The 17,773-nt window shown below is 45.1% G+C and overlaps 1 protein-coding gene across 1 annotated transcript in view; it reads right to left on the bottom strand.

Annotated features, from left to right (window-relative positions):
• CACNA1E (calcium voltage-gated channel subunit alpha1 E) overlaps positions 1-17,773 on the bottom strand; it is an 87,887-nt gene that overhangs the window by 26,809 nt on the left and 43,305 nt on the right. The window contains exons 23-28 of the mRNA XM_023510804.1: positions 17,539-17,649; positions 13,841-13,924; positions 12,993-13,118; positions 9,396-9,461; positions 4,366-4,457; positions 3,591-3,756 (exon numbers count right to left, since the gene is read on the bottom strand). Of these exons, the coding sequence (XP_023366572.1) occupies positions 3,591-3,756; positions 4,366-4,457; positions 9,396-9,461; positions 12,993-13,118; positions 13,841-13,924; positions 17,539-17,649 (645 nt within the window). The remainder of the gene's footprint in view (positions 1-3,590; positions 3,757-4,365; positions 4,458-9,395; positions 9,462-12,992; positions 13,119-13,840; positions 13,925-17,538; positions 17,650-17,773) is intronic.

The raw sequence follows: 17,773 nt of genomic DNA on the forward strand, positions 1-17,773 counted from the left end.
TGCAGTGCCAAAGCGGCCACTGACCGTACGTATACAACTGAGCGTGGCTGTGTTCCAAGAAAGCTTTGTTTACGAACACTGAAATTTAAATTCCATATCACTTCTACATGTCATGAAATATTCATCTATTGTTTTTTTTTTTTGCATTCATTTAAGAATGTGAAAACCATTGTTAGCTCGAGGGCCACAGAAAAATGGGTTGGCAGACCAGATTTGTCCCATGGGCTGTAGTTTGCCAACTTCTGGTCTAGACTACTTCACAGGCAACAGGAACCACTAAAGGTATTTCAAGAGGAGTGACAGCAGAGGATTTCTCTGCATTTAGGAAGAGCCCTCGGTAGCAGTGTGAAGGGTGGACAGGGACCAAGGGGAGGGTGCTGCAGTGCTCCTGAACTATGCCAGGGCCAGGCAGCAGCCCAGATGGGAGCAGACTGACTGATTTGCAACTGACAGGATGAGTACAGTCAACAGCATTGTTTTGTTGTTCCTTAGCTCCCCCACACTTGGCTACTGTCTCTGTCATGGGTTCTTGCTTATTCCCAGCTCATATGATCCTGGGACCCAGGCTTCAACCAGTCATTGAATCCCATTCCCTTGGGCTACTATGGTTGGATATCCATATCAAAGCTATATTGAACCTTTCGGGCAAAATACTTGCTTTTCTCTGTTTCTGGAATGTGTGAGGATATGAGGTCTGGAGCTGCTGCTACAGTCCAGGGTAGGGTATTTGAGTAAGCTCACATGGAGGAAAGAGGGTGGAGGGAGAGATCTACCCCAGTTGTAGGGTAGGGTATTTGAGAAAGCTCACATGGAGGAAGGAGGGTGGAGGGAGAGATCTAAAACAGGAAGACACTTGGTCTGGTGGTGTCATCTGAGCACTACATCAGCCTCCTGTAAACCTGCCCTGCTGCAGGACTCTTCCCTGACACAAGCCTTTAAAATTCCACTTTGCTCAGGCTGGATTTAGCTGGGCCTCTATCCCTTGCAAGTGAAACAGTCCTGCCTGCTAGGGACCAACTGGCTATGGCACTGGGAGAACAGGAGTCTGCTGTGGACTCCCAGGTCAAGTGGCCAGGTGCAGGAGGTGGCAGGTGTGTGCGCAGGACACGCGGGATCAGGGGAATGTCTGGAGGAAGGACATGGTTGGAGTCTCTCTGCAATACAGAGGCACCACTGGTCACATATAACAGCAAGTGTCCCTCCCTTCCTCTGTCCTCTGCCTAGAATATAAACAGAGGGCCGGAGATATCTTCTCTTACCACGGGGATGAGGGACATGCCCTAGAAGTGCAGAGAAGACCGCAGGTATGGGTCTGGGCCCTACCAATACTGCAGAGCCCCCATTAACAAGTCTGTCTTCCACCTTCCTCCAGGCTTTCCTGATGTGGAAGGTGGAAGGGAAATCAATATCCCTCCTCGTTAAGCAGCTGTTATTTGAAGATTTCTGTCTCACGCAGCTGAGCCTGACATGAGCCTTTCTCTCTGTCACTGAGATTGGAGCCACAGTGAATTTAATCCACCACTGCCTGGGTTATAAAGGGTTTTCCATGTATCTGCACATTTCTTTTACATGCCTCTCAGGGTACCAGTTACTATTGTTAACAAAAACTATAAGCAGTGTTACTGCTTTACACTGGCACCTGGTTTTAATAGTGTGGTGTGCACAGTCACACCCATTACTCCTCTTCACACCCACTCCAACTCTTTGTGAGCCAGGTCTAATTACCATCAGCTCTTCAAGAACAGAAGCCTTTTGAATCACATTCGAATCCTTAGCCCCCAGCACAATGCCTGGAACAACACAGGCCATCAGTATATCTCAGTAGTATGGATGGTTTCAGTGGAGAAGTTGAGTGACTGGCCCAAGGTCACAAAGTCAGTCTCCTATAGAGCTGAGATCTGAAAGCAGATCATCTCCTACTGAATATAACCTCATTAAAAATAACATTAATGTGAATTATGCAGCAACCTTCCATCTCAAACTTCTAAAAGTACCTTCATAGTCTCTAATTAATTTTCCAGTTATATCTTTCGTTTCTTTTAAATATTTATTATTAAACACTTAACCCATGTAAGAAAGAATGGAGCTGTCCACATACCCTTCTAGCCACTCCTTTTCACCCTCTCAGGAAGCTCTGGGCCCCTGAAAGCTGGTCTCACCCTTCATCTGTGGGTGACTGTGGAACTGGGCTTTGCTGACAGCCTTTTGATTGCTATTCAATAAAAAGGTGCTGAAGAGATAAATCACTGAACCTAAAACTCTAGTCCATATCATTCTAAATTTCCATTGAGTTAGTTACTTTCATTCGATTTCCATATATATAAATACGGTACTGATGTGTGTTCTTTTTTCATTCAAAACACCTTTCACATGAGAAGGAAGTGCATTAAAACACATGTATCACCTCACTGTGCATATAATGATATTATTAAGTCATTTTTCTCCCTCCCATTTTATAAACGCTATTAAGAGGGAAAGCAATTTGGTGAAGGCCAGCACAGGAACAAAGCCCAGACCACAGAGCCCAAGTCTCCGGTTTGCTCCCTCCTGCACCACTGACCTGCAGGCCACACTTAGCCTCTCAGCATCCCCCCTCCCACCCCGGAGAGCTGGGTGTGCGGCAAGTTGCAGTCCCCTTGGGATCCCTTTACAGAAGCAGAATTGCCTGGACATGAGATAATTAATTCACGTTTTGACCCATGGCCATGAACTTGACCACTTTTCAGCAGCATCACTGTTCTAGTTTCAGGTTCGTGTATAGCCAGTGGCATTAGGAACAGGCTAAGGAATATCAGAGACTGACAGCAGACCCACCCTTTTATCAACGTGGTAGCACCTCATACATTTATGGTTAGCACTGCTTTCTCCTGTGCAGGGTAGAAATGACTGGATGTGGGGGTGCTGATTCACACTTTCTCCAAAAGACAGCCCTAAGAAGGCACCTGGGGCTTTGTACCACGTAACTGCACATGCTCCACGTACATTATTCCTTATGTACTAGAACTCACCACAATCCCATCTTCTCATGTCCATCAAGCTAGTCACTTGTCATCCAATGTAATGATATCGCAAGTCAAGAGAGAACCACATCTATTATATTATCGCCATTCTACTCTCATTAACACTATCACCTTACATTTTCAAAGATCCTTTCCTCAAGCAGTTCAAAAATCTCCCAAAGAGAAGCAAGATATTCTTAGCCCTACTTGAGTAAAATACCTGAGGTATGAGAAAGAAAGGATTCATTCTGGGTTTCCACCGATTCACTGAGCTAGCCTCAACTCACCTGCCCACAACCACTTTTCCCTAGAAGCAGCAGAGACCTTTTTCAACCATTGAAAGTCACCCGCCCAGGAGTCTGACAAGCATCCTGGTCTCCAGGAGTTCTCTAGAGGAGCATCTAGTTTTTAACTTGGGCTGAAGAATGTGCATGTGAGAGAGAGAGAAAAGAAAAAAAAGAGATGGAAGAAGGGGCACGGGGGAGGGAAACGTGAGCATGCATTGAAGCCAACATCTCTGGTCTGTGTAGCAGAGGGGCTGGGGTAAGATGGGACGGGCCACACCGCAGGGCAGGAGCACAGTGTTCTCACCAAGAAGGAGCAGAAGAAGATGAAGGACACAAAGTAAACGTAGGCCAGGTCGGTGCCGCAGCGCTCATTCTCACTCTGTCCTGACGGCGCAGTGGTGTCGGGCTCACAGCCTTTCTCCCCAAGGCACGACAGCATGATCTCCTGCCAGGCCTCACCTGTGGCACTCCTGAGCCCAAAAGTCATCTCGGTTAGCAGGAGCAGGTCTACACATCCTATCACATCCTGGGTCCTCTTTCCCATGTGCCTGTCCTTTCTCTCACCCCGCTGGCCCCCACAGTGCTCTCCATCCAGAGATGGAGAGGGCCTGGTGCTGAGGTCTCACTCAGGGTCCCTGCTGCTGGTGATGGAGGCAGTGGTGGGACTTTTTAAGATTCTACATAAACCTGGCCACTCAGGGTTTCTGGCCCTACATGGAATTTGGTCTCCAAGAAGAGCCCTTGCTGTTCCCTTCCCCAAAGCCCTGGAGGACTTGCTGAAGTTGAAATTTGCAAATTAACTACTAAGCTGAAGATACTGATGAAACTTTCTCCCATCCAATGGTTAACCAGACCCAACCCTGCTTAGCTTCCAAGGTCGGATCGGGCATGTTCAGGGTGGTCTGACCACAGACAAGATGAAACTTTCTAATGTCACAGGGGCAGTTAGACAAAGGCACTGGACCTCCCGTCTCCTGCTGTGTACCCTGATAGAGAGACAAAGGAAAACGGGAGGAAGAGGCAGGCCAGCTCTCCCTTCCCCCCAGGATAGCTGCAGCAACAGGTGTGCATTCCAGTACCTGAAGAGAAGCATCAGGGACCCAAAGAAACTCCGGAAGTTGTTGTGCCGGTTGATGTGACTTTCCTCATCTAATTTTATATTTCCAAATACCTTGAGGAGAAAAACAACAGAAAAGAAGGAGCATTACTGAGTTGTATGATCTGTCCAGAACATGAGGGTTAACAAAGCCACACGGCCGGCTTTTCTGACAGCCTGTCCCTGAAGCAGACGACTCCCACGCCAAGAGCTGATGGACACCATGCTCGTGGCCTGTATATGGTTATTCTCCACCACCCAGCGCAGCGCAGCCAAGGGGACCAGCTGCAAAGCCTGAGCACAACACGGAATGCAAGATCTTTGGAAGTTACTCTGCTTACACACAGATCCTCCCACTCCTAATGTATGGTCCCTTTATTTCCATGGTACTTGTCACCATGGTACTCCAGAACTCTGTCAAAGACAGAATCCCACAGCCAGAGTTCAGGGAAGCAGTCACCCTCTCTCTGCCAGTCTCAGGTAGTTGTGACAGCAACATCTGAATTTGCAGAAGACATCATTTACGCCTTGGGCAGGGGCTGCCCTGGAATTTACAAGCAGTTTAGGTCAGAGAAGGGCATCTCTATCTTCCTTAGATATGTCTCCATCCAGAGAGTCTAATCGCAGAAGCTCTGTATGTCACTGGTCCAGAGTCAGTGAGAACGAACACACACACACACACACACATGCACACACACACGCACACATACGTCACCCGACAGACATGGATTGTTTTTGCAGTGGCTAAAACAAAGTCCAGGAGAGTCAGAACCCTGTAGACTAGAAAAGGGAAAATGACTTTTGCACTTCAACAGAGTGGGTTTACTCATCGGCTGCTGGCCACTGGGCGCAGAATGTGGTCCCTGCAAATTCATGTGAAAAAGTAGGAACACTTGAAGGTCTTTATGCACAGACAGTGAATACAGATGAACTCCCAGCCAGCGCTGCCTGGAGCCAGGGCCAACTCAAGTCTCTTCAGATGAGAAGAGCGCTCTCAAATATGCAGCTCCCTTCCCCAGCCACGTTTCAGACATCAGAATCTTTTCTCTGAAGTCAATGTTTGTACAACTGAGGGCTTACTGGGTCACTTTACCAGCCACTGGAGACAATGTTCAGCCTACATTTAACACGCTGCAGTTTATCCAGTCTATGCTAAATGGACCGCGTTTTCCCCCTAACAGTTTTATAATGTGCAATTGAGGAACAATCTCTGCCCCCAGCTATTTTGCTCAAGTAACTCCCACTGACACCTGCTTTGAGAATTTGTTCTCAATGCTGTTTTTCAAAACCCAAATACTACTTGTCTCCCAGGGAGAATGGAGGTGGCAAGCTAGGCAGCAGCGGGGAAGAAGGGGAAGAGGAGGATAAGAAGGTAGAGGGCCTCCCCAAAGGCAAACAGTAGCCTTAAAAAATCCCACCCAAGCAGTCAAATCTAATTAGCTCTGGATTCACCAGGAGGAGACTGTCATGTACCCCTGTCCTGTCACTTCCCCTTCTCTCTCCTTTCTTTTTGGCTGCTTGCTTCAAAATCCATGATTTATTTCTGATTCATCACATATACCCAACTTACCGTATTTTTCCTCTCCTCCTAACACGCCTGACGCCATCATTAAGTGTCCTTGTGATTTTCTGAAGCACCTCACCCCATCATGAACTCATGGAGAACACACTGAGATGTGGCACAAGTTACGTGTGTCAAAGAAAGGAAAGCTATTTTGAACCTAAGATAATTTCAAGTCAAAAATGTCTATTTATTATGAAAGCGCTGTTTAAAATTTCTTTTTCACTTTTTAATTTATTCAATTTTTCACTTAGTCCTTGTTACCAACCCAAATCTACATCAAAAGTGTATGGCCAGGTGTGGTGGTGCACACCTGTAATCATAGCACTCTGGGAAGCTGAGGCAGGAGGATCACTTGAGGCCAGGAGTTCAAGACCAGCCTGAGCATGAGCAAAACCTTGTCTCTATAAAAAATAGAAAAGTTAGCCAGGCGTGGTAGCATGTGCTATAGTCCCAGATACCTGGGAGGCTGAGGCAGGAGTATCACTTGAGCCTGGGAGTTTGAGGTTGGTGTGAGCTGTGATGAGGCCACTGCACTCTAGCCAGGATGACAGAGGAAATCCTGTCTCAAAAAGATTCAGAGGTATGGAAGAGAAAGCGGGGATGCTGAGACCCATTAGAACATTTCACAAGAGTATGGGCTTGACTCCATTCCCAGTTGGAATCTTAGAGCTAGAACTAGAAGGGACCCATGAAGGTCTCTAGACAGCACCTCTACTGTACTGGTGATGGAATTAAGGCCCAGAGAGGCTCAGCGACTTGACCAAGTTGGCACAGCTGGTCAGTACCAGAGCTGAGACTGAAAACCCCACTTCCTAATGACCTGTGGTCACAGGGCTCTTTGCACCCCCAGCAATTACTCCTTCCTTCCAGCGTTAGCCTCTTCGGCAGAGGTCTCTTCTTCTAGGAAGCCTTTGAAAATTCAGAATAATAACTGTTCTTCTCATAGAGACATCCTGTTGTTATTGATATTTTTCCAAAAGCGTGTCCACTGCCCTTTTGTCTTGCTGTGTGAATGGGTCCCTCTGTTTTGTCATGACTATATTAGAAGCTGCAAAAAGCTCAGGGGTCTGCTCTGTGCATGGTACTGGGTCTCTGTCACAGGCCAGGGTAGGGATGGCCAGCTCAAGGCAAGTCGCAAGGGAGATGCTATTCACATCTCTATGGAATGGAAACAGCTCTCTTACTTTTGGGAAGAAGTCTAAGATATTAGACATTATAGTTACCATGAAGAACACAATCTCAGCACTGAACAGCTCCCGTCTCCCACTAAAGCAGTGGTTTTCAACCTTCCTAATGTCGTGACCCTTTGATACAGTTCCTCAAGTTGCGGTGACCCCCAACCATAAAATTATTTTTGTTGCTACCTCATAACTGTAATTTTGCTACTGTTATGAATCGTAATGTAAATATCTGATATGCAGGATGGTCTTAGGTGACCCCCTGTGAAAGGGTCATTTGACTCCCAAAGGGGTCGAGACCCACAGGTTGAGAACCACTGCACTAAAGGGTCACAGAAATACTTGTGTGAGTTTGTCTGGAGGGATGAGTAACAATATGGAGTTAAACGCAAGGGCTGTGGAGCGAATACAGCTCAGCTCTTCCACTCACCATCTGAAAACTAGAGCACTAAGTTTCTCCACTATGCTATATATATACATCCTAGGAGACAATGGACTCTTCTATAAACATTTTCATATCACTCCTGAGGACAATAATCTACATCTTGCTCTTTCTCCCTCTGTTTCTCTCTCCCTCCCCACTTAGTACAGTGTCTATCACACCCAGGAATTCAAGTAATGGTAAATGGCGTTATTGTTATTACTAGTGTCTGTAGATTTAATAGTAGTTTATTACCAGAGATGGTGTTAACTAATTTATTTTGCTTAAAGATGAAAAGGAGTAAGAACTATTTGAAGTATGGCCAAAAAACTTAAATATAACTAGGAAAGAAAAATTGTAATGTTACGACACAAAAGATAAATGTTTGAGGTGACAGGTAGGTACCCCAATTACTCTGATTTGATCATTATGCCTTGTATGCAGGCATCAAAATATCCCATGTACCCCCACAATATGTACAACTATTAGATATCAACAAAGAATACATACATTTTTAAAAAGAGCTTAATTTAATTAAGTTTTCATTTGTCTCTCTAAGGATATTTGAATCCTAGAATCAAATACTTGGGAGTTAGATAGGAGTGAAAAGGAGTCATCATGCCAGTCTGAAACTTTGGCCAGAATTCCATGTCCCACGTGGCCGACATCATCATTAAATCCCTACCAAGATATCCTCAGTGAAGAAGACTCGCTGCTTCTCAACCAAGTCTCACACATTTTGATGCCTGACATTCTATTGTATTTTTAGAGAACAAAACTTTCCAAGGATGGAGTCAGAGAAAGAATGAAACTGAGATGTACAAGCAAGAGAGAAAAACAAAAATCAGAGATGCTTCAGAGATGCTCTTGAAAGGGCTGCAGAGGACAGTGGGCCTGGGACACTGGCGCAGAGGCTCCAGGTGGGGAGGGCAGTGGTTGCCCAAAGGCAGCCAGACTGCCTGATGACATGAGACTGTCACAGTGCTGAAGTTCTTTGCTGGGGTCTAGTCACAGCATCTCCCAGGGAGAAGGTCAGCCCTCCTGAGCCAGGCAGGAAGCCTATGTGTGTGGTGGGAGAGGTTGGCACATGGGCTGTGCTGCTGGTTATTTGTGACAGGAGATTACCTGCCACAGAAGCCTGTCATCTTTGAAAGGTCTTTTGGCCTCCTCTGTGTAGCAGCCTCTGGGTACCTGTCTAAATACCTGGGTTGGGAACCTGATTTATTTCCCAAGTTCTGAAACTGGTAAGGAGGCATGAAAGGAAACTTTCCAGCCACGTCTATGACCCTTTAAAAGAGGAAGTAGCTGGAACGTGGTCCTTGGGTCTCCCTAGGAAGGGGCAGGCTGTCAGCTACTCTCTGAGTTGTTCACAGTGGGGGGCCTTAGGGGACAAATCTTAACCCGTGCAGATGTATCTGGCTAAGTGTCACCACATACAGAAGGAACAACAATCTGACCTTCTTGTAGGTCAAGTCCTGAAACGTGAGATCCTGATAAATAGGTCATCTAGAGCCTCACTCCTTCCTAGTCCCCTGAGGGTCCTTCTGGCTAGGAACAATGGTGTCATCTTTGCTTCAGCTTTGTTGCTGTGTCCACAGAGGCCCAAGTACTTCCAAGTCAGCACCTTGATCTGACAACCTCAGAGGAAGCCCTGACTGCAGCACCAGACCTCCCTGCATACCCAGACAAGCTGAGTGGGGAGCTACTGCACATGTGAAATACCAACATCACACCGCAGCAAGGCCTTGGGAGAGCCCCCTGAGGCAAGAAAGGGTTCAAAGCATCTGCAAATCCCACATGTTCAGGTTGCTAAGTCAGAGACCCACCAGGCCCCTGATGTACCAGCTCACCTGCATCCCGATGATGGCATAAATGAAGAAAAGCATGGCAATCAAAAGGCAGACGTAGGGGAGGGCCTGGAAGGAAAGCAGAGATAAGACCATTAATCAAAGGCAGGCCTCTTCCAGGCTCAACAAGCTGCTGTCACTGGCAGTACAGGGACTCTTGCCCTGAGGCTAATGTAGACAGAGGATGGGACTCTCCATTCCCTGGGATGTTCTGTTTTGGGGTCAGATGTCTACATCCTGACTGATAATATAAACAGTTGTCCAAGGAGAGGCTTGTAATTTACCTTCTGTCTCACCCCGAAGAGTAGCCCAAATCTCCAAGGATAACTGGGAAAACTTCCCAGGCTTACAATTCATCCCACTCGACATGCAGACAATCAATAACCCGGGCAACTATGAGGCAAGTTACACACCGGCTTCTAGATCTGGCTTCCAAAGCCCTTCCTACTCCTGCTCTCAATGTGGAGCCCATAATGAAGAATTGGGTTGCAAACTGGAATGACCGGGGTCTCCCCTATTTGTCAGTCCCTAGAAGGCCCTTTCTTCTTCTAATGAAACATCACTTTCCAGGTTAAGCCTCCTGACATTTCATCATGTTTCATGCAAAAGCCTGATAAGTGTTAGCCACCAGAAAACCCTGCCACGACGCGGTGCACAGAATTCCATATTGTGCATGCCTGCTGCCACCTGGGAGGGTACTACTTCAATTGTGGGGATAGGGGACAAGGCAGGAAGATGGGAGGCGGGGAACTGCCCTTGGTGGCTGGGGAAGGATACAGAAGCAGGGCAATCTGGATTGGGGGCCAGGGTGGGCCACTCTAATTCCGGGGTACTGTCCCTGCTGACAGGGAAGTCCTTTTTATCATCCAGGAGGCTCCTTGGCAGTTGGAGTTACTAGAAGTCTCCATCCTGTCTTGAGTCTGCACATCATGAATCCTAGGAGATCAGCTGAAGGCTTTCAGACCTCATGAGCAGGACAGAGCTTATCAACAGAGTTAACGAAATGAAGAGCCCTGTGAGGCCATTTATAACTTGAACAGAGGATAAAATTAAAATGCAGCTGAAAGCTGGTGGGAGAATCCCCTCTCCAAAGAAGTGTTGATACCCAGGGTCTGGGAGGAGGAACTGCCTTTCACGGGGCAATGTGAAGGACGTGCTTCGGAGAAGTGCGAGGAAGGAAGTAGGATTTCTTGCACCTCCACCCATCTGCTCTTATTGTACCTTTTTAGAAAAATTTATTTATTTAAATTTTTTTTTTTTTGAGACAGTCTCAAGCTGTTGCCCTGGGTAGAGTGTCATGGTGTCATAACTCACAGTACTCCATCTCCTGGGCTCAAGTGATCCTCTTGCCTCAGTTTTTTTTTATTTTTAGTAGAGACAGGTTCTCACTTTTTGCTCAAACTTGTGAGCTCAAGCAGTGCACCCACCTCAGCCTCCCAGAGTGTTAAGATTACAGGTATGAGCACCGTGCCCAGAGATTATTTATGAATTTATTTTTTGAGACAGAATTTCACTCTGTTGCCCTGGATAGAGTGCTGTGGCATCATAGTTCACAGCAACCTCAAACTCTTAGACTTGAGTAATCCCCTTGCCTCATCTCCCAAGTAGCTGAGACTATAGGCGCCTGCCAGATGTCTGGCTAATTTTTTCTATTTTTAGTAGAGAGAGTGTCTCGGTCTTGCTCAGGCTAGTCTTGAACTTCTGAGCTCAGGCAATCCACTCGCCTTGGCCTCCAGAGTGCCAGGATTATAGGTGTGCGCCACTGTGTCCAGCCCTATTTTACCCTTCCCACTCCAAAGTCTCCAGCCCTTAGTTATCTCTCCCTATTCCCAACTTTAGGGAAAATACTAAAGATTCACTCTGTTTTCCTTTCTTGTCACATTATAACTCTTGACACAAAATAAGGGAAAAGAGGTAAGAACTGGTAGGGGTCAGAAGGAGAGAACTGGACGCTGCTCAGTGCGGGGTGGGGCGGGTACAGGGTATGGGGATGCCATTTCATCAAGTGGCTTTGCATCAGCAGTGGCAGCCTCTGCTGATCTGAATGTAAGAAAGCAGCTTCTGCACTGTGGCCCAGAACAGTTCTGAAAAGGAAACATCTATCTATCACGCGGTGTCACTTGGAGGCAGAGTCACCTGTCTCCGTGTTATCTGTAGTACTCGCTGGAGTAAGCCAACAATTTGGCCGTCAATTTTTGACATCCCTGTCTTCACTCTCAATAGTATAGAGTTTCACAGAGACTTGGTGATTGTGGTAATATGACAGGATGACATATTTCTTAAGAGGCTTACTAACAACTAGAGTTTGTTAGGAAGTCCTCTAAAAAAAAAAAAAAGGCTTAAAAGCATCTTGTTTTTCTGATTCTAAATCCAAATGCATCTGAGACCGAGAGAGGAAATTCCTGGGAAGGTTTTAGTTTTTTCCTCTGTCATCTAACTTAGGAAAAATAGTTTTCATTGAGGTAAGTCTTCTGTGGGAGTTACCATGGCAAACAATCACTGTGGATGTGATCAAAATGTCAAGGGTGCTCCTTAAACCTGGAACAGCCTTACAGTTGATCTCACATTCCAAACTCCAAGGTCCTTGATGAAGAAGTAAATGAATGATGATGATGTGGACAGAACTCCCCATTCCAAATGAGGAGTAAATGTGAACTCAGTGGCTTGCCTTCTTTAGTTTAATTTCTAATTAACATGCATAAACAGTTAAAATAAGATAGGCAATTTGGTGAATTTATGATTTTTCATCTTCAAATCACTTTCATCAAATTTATTGTTAATCACATTCATTGAAAAAAATTCTTTTATGATAGAGGCAAAGAATAGGCATTTAAACAACACTCAGGGCCTCCAAAGCTTAAAAGAAACAAATTTATGATATTTTCTAGAGTTTAAAGATATTTAAACATGTTTGGAAAACTTACTGGGAGTCTGCCACTAAAGTGGTATCTCAGACATTGATTTTTAACTTGTATTCATTATACATACACTCCTCTCTGCACTGCCCTGTGAGACTGTCCAACAGAAACTCACCATATTAACTTGCCGAGACGCTCCGATTTGTGTGTAGGACACGGAGGTGACCATTAGCATACCACACATTCAAATGGCTCAGGAAATATACAGTGGTGAAGACATGGGTGGGGCCAAGTATGAGTCACCTCACTATGATACATAACTCAAGGAGTCCTCTGAAAAACTGTCACGTGAAATAAAGTCACTGACAGTCCCTGAAAATGCAGAGGACATCTGACGGTTTTTTACATAAACAGGATTGCTCAGGACAACTTGGAATCGCTAAGGAGGCAGCACACCTGATCCAACTTGTCCCCGGTCTCGGCAAACAGAGAGGGTGCCTGAGATACAAAGTCGAGGTGTTTTTCTAGAATATGATCCTTTCTAGTAGACATAAGCTGATTGCTGTCAAGCCAAGCTGTGCTGGAACTAAAAACTGCTGTATTTATTGAATGCTTTAGCAAACACCCATCCTACTAGCTTCCTTTTCCTAGAGGTGAAGGGACTCATGTAACGATACTGGTGTGGCCCAGCTGTGCCATCTAACGTGATGACCCTCAGAGAGGACGTGCTGGGGCCTCTTACCTTAAAGGACTGCACGAAGGTCCAAAGTAAAATACGGATAGTGTAGCCCTGACGCAGAAGCTTTATGAGGCGGGCAGCTCGGAAGAGCTTCAGGAAGCTCATATTGAAGCCGCTGGTGTTCACCAGCTGGTGGGCAAAAGGAAACATATAATTAGTGACATTATGGTCATTTAGAAAGATCTAAGCACTGCTAGTATTTGCATATTTATCCCTCACTCACACAATAAAATTGGATACAGTCTCCTTGTTAACTCAACTCCAGCATATGGGCCGGCCAGTGAAGCCCATCTTCCTAAGCCTTCCCCGGCCTGTCCCTATGCTATGGTAGAAGAGTAAGTGATGTACCCCAGCATGTACCCTGCACGCACTGGATAACAACTGGCCTCCCTGGTCTTCTATCAAGTGGTCTGGAGTTTGCAAAAAGAGCTAATCTAGCAATCCCTCTTCTGATATCCAAATGGAATTACAATGAGCTCTACAAGTCTTCTTCAGGATGAACAAATTCAGGGAAACAATTCAGGTCTAAGAACTGTGAGGGCAAAGATAATGTTCCTCTTTTGAGAATGCAGCAGAGCGCTGTGCACACTAGCCCTTTTCTGACACCCTCTATGCCTCTTACCCCATTAGCTGTCTGGACTGGAGTCATGCAAATAAACAAAGCCCTCACGGGATCCAGCACCATTCCCACATCTGCATTCCCCGGCTAATGTCCGATAGGGAGGAAGGGAACTACTAGACCTAGACGGGTACACATTTGCCCTGTAGGTTAAAAGTGGCAGGAACGTACAGAGGGGCTTTAGTTTTGTTTTGTTAATGCTTAAAGGACAAGGATCTTATAAGCCACTCACCTTGCTGTCTGTCAGGATAATTTCTGTGATACTGCCAATCACAGTGATGAAGTCAAAGATGTTCCAGGTGTCTCGGAAATAGTTCTGCCAAACGAATTCAGTCAAGGAACGTAAGAGAAAGGACAAAAGAAGAAAAAAGACAGGATAAAAAGGAGAAAAGACATCTTTTATTGCATAATTTTGTCACTTGGAATTAAATCTTGTCAATTCATGCACAAGTTCACTCTAACTTTAGCTTCAGTTTCCTATTTCTAACCAGAAATGCTATTTCTCCCTTTACTAGTTTAAGAATTTCTCATTTGAATAGGCAGCTCCATCACTATTTGAAGACCTTATTTTTTTTGTCATTAAAAAGCTTATGTGGAAAGAAGAGGGTTTTTTTTAATATCTAGAGAATACTTATGTCTTTATTTTCAAACCAGTTTATTGAGGTATGATTAACAAATAAAAAGCGGTCCATATTTAATGTATATGTCTCAAGGCACTTGGGGAAATGTACATACTTGTGAAAACATCACCACCATCATACAACTGTAATTTTTAAAGTATCGATATTACAGGAGGAATCTTATAAAAACACAAGCTACTTTCAACTATCAAATGAAAGTCACATAAATCTGAAGTGACTAAAGCTTACAGATTCGCCAAAAATCTTCCCTCTAACTCCACTGAGCCTTTTCAAACCCCTTGCTGATTGGCAGGAAAATGAACAGACTTCCTCCTCCTCCTCTTCCTCTGCTCTGTTATACCTTCTAAGAGGAGGTAACTAAGTAAAATACAAGCAAGCAATAATAAAATGAGCGGCCACAGGAGATGGAGGAGATGGAAAGAACCTGGAAAATCTTCCAACCAGATAGCACTCCATTTAGGAAGAGAAAGTGGACTGTGACTCCATTTCCTAAGCTCAGGTGAACACAGACCTTGGAACAAAATGAAACAAAACAAAAGAACCCAAACCCCCCAAAACGTAGACACTTGGAACTCCAAAAAAGTCATTTGCTTGCCTATAGGCAGCACTCCCATAAGAGGCTTTCAGAGCATTGCTGAAGTGTACCCCATCCAGCCTCACTGCTAGCATCACTGAATCCCTACTCTATGTGCCAGCACCCGCTCAGGCTCTTGGCCTTCTTTGAAGTCATTTATATCTCTCATGGATCTTCCAGGTAGGTAGTGATAAATATCCCACGTTCATAAAATCGAAGGGTTGCCAAGAGGAGTGGGGAAAGACATGAGATAAAGAGAGAAACAGAGGGTGAGGAAGTTACAGTTCATGAGCACCCACTCAGAATGAGGCCCCTGAGTGGACATACACAACAAAGGGTCTGAGGCCGTAGGCCACTATTTGTCATCCTCATTTAATATTTGAGAAAACTGAAGCTTAAAGAGAGGCCTGATTCCAAAGATGTGTGCACCTAGGGGGCATATAGAGAAACGGAAACACACAGCTTCATGGAGTCACTCTTCATGAGACTTAGTTCATCAGTGGGGGAGCCAACTTGAGTCTGAATTCCTCAATTCTCAGGGCTCTCCTGTTGCCTACCTTGGGGGTGAACTTCTTAATTCTTGGTTTTAATTCTTCCTAATTCTTGGTGCCTGGATCTAGGCCTTCGAGGACTAGAAGATCTGGATTCCATTTGAGGCTGCTTTTCAGCACAGAACAGCACAGCGTGGCAGAGACTAGCATGGTGGAGTGTGCGGTACCGAATAGCATAGTGTAGTATAGACTAAAAGATGATCGTGAGCTCTGAAGTCAGACCATGATCTTAATCCTGGCTCTACTTTTGACTAACCTTGGGCAAAGTATTTAATCTTTCTGAGCCTCAGCTCATCCATAAAACGAGGAAATAATAATGCCTAGCTAGTTGTTACGAAGATGAAATGAATATGTAAAGCATTTGGTACTTAATAGGCAACCGATGGATGTTACTTCTTTCCCTCTTTTTCCCTCCCTTTCTGTTACCACTCTGCTTTCTAATTCGGCTGCCTTCTATTTCATGATATTTAAAAAGCTATACAATTTTTCTGAACTTCAATTCCTTCATTTAAAATAATGATAATAATAATAATAATGGCAATAACGATAATGATCTCTGCCATGCCTATTTCAGAGTCATTGAGAAGATCTAACAAAATAGTATAAACTGGGGTATTCTGAAAGCCTAAAGAGCTATATCAATGTACAGACTTATTGGGATTAGTGGTGCCTTTTATGGTACAAAAGGCCTGTAGCCCTTGAATGAAAACATGAGGGTGAGGGTGGGAAGGAGGCAGACTTCAGGGCTGAATGCAGTTAAGCTTGTAAGTATGCTCTCAGCACTCTCCATAATTAGACACATAATTGGGGACTTAAGCCACAGACAATGTCAATACCACATGCAAGTAATCAAGATGCATAGAAAAACTTTCCCTGTTGTGGCCCTGGCTTTTCCTTTTTCAGTTCAACCTGCTCAGGGCTAGACTGTATTACAAAGGCATCTTTGTTGGAGGTAGTTTCTTTTTCCTTTTTTATTTAACCAAGGCTCAAAACACTCAAAAGGGAGTGAAGTAATCAACAACACAGCCAACTGCAATGGCTTCCCTTCACCTCTGCACCCCCAAACAACGCAATTAACGGTTTTCAAAGAACCATTAGGGGATGAAAAGCAGTCCCCATGATCAACACTCAGAATTATCAAATCTAGCCCAGAGTCCCTGTTAAAACTACTATCAGACAAATACTTACTTAGAGAATAAACAAAGTTTTTCTCCTTATAGGAAAAGCCACATGCACATATGATTTGAAATGGTAGCTCACACCCCAAATAGTTGTGAAACAGCTGACAAGTGGGCTTATCTGCATCCCACTGAACTCTCTGTACACACTGAAGGAAGGGGTGGGGGATGAACGAGGGGGTTATTTTGTTTATAGGACACTGAAGCAAAGGGCTAGGTTTTCTTAACACCCTGGAAAACAGATGCAAGAATATGCCAAACAATTATAATTAGTAGTTGAAGAGAAGGAAAAGGAGAGCTCATGCCAGAAAAATTCACCCCCAATCCTCCCCAAACTTAACTCTAGAATCTTTCCTCCAATTACACACACACACACATCCCCATGCCCACACTCCCCCCACCACACACACACATGTCCACACCCACACTCACACCCACACCCCCATTAAAGGTCATTGGCCTTTGTCAGTGTAAGTAAAAAGCATTTATTTTCATAGGCAGAAATTACTCTTCATGTTACTGACGGCAGAATGATTAGCAGGTAAAATTTATTATTTGGTACATTTGTGGTTAAGAGGGACAGACATTTCCCCATCTGGCTTATAAAACTCTATACCCTTTACCAGTAAATAAGCACTCAAAGTTTATGAGCCCAGGGCTTGTTTTGCTCCTTTCTCTACACTTAAGTCATAGTTTGAATGTAAGCCAATGATGCCACCCCTGAACTGCTGGACCAGGGCTGACGGCTAGATGAGTGTCAACTTGGGGATGTGGCTTCCTTTGCTTTTCTCCGAAGCCCCTCACCCAACATCTTGTGTGTACAGCAGTTTACTGAGCAGTCAAGATGAGCCCACATTTAGGTAGGCAGGTGTGTGAGCCATTTCTGGAACAGCTGTAACCACCACTCCCTTTTCCAGCAAAGGCTGGGAATGCGCCCAAAAGAAAGAGAAGACAAGCCTAGTACTGGGATAGATTCAGTGACATACCAAGAAGCCAAAAGCGATGACCTTTAGGACACACTCCAGGGAAAACACCATGGTGAAGGCGATATTCAGGTACTTTAGGGCCAGCTCGTAGGTGCAGGGAGCAGAGTAATACTGCCAGGGAGAAAAAAGAGGAGAGAAAGAGAATCAAAGCCTAAAGTCAGAGGGGGAATATGTGCCACTGAGACCGGCCAACTCTCACCCTGCCCTTGTGGGACACTCTGGTGCCTGGCACAGG

Source organism: Otolemur garnettii, unplaced genomic scaffold (assembly GCF_000181295.1).
Source record: "Otolemur garnettii isolate 467f Iridium unplaced genomic scaffold, OtoGar3 scaffold00016, whole genome shotgun sequence".
NCBI lineage: Eukaryota > Metazoa > Chordata > Mammalia > Primates > Galagidae > Otolemur > Otolemur garnettii.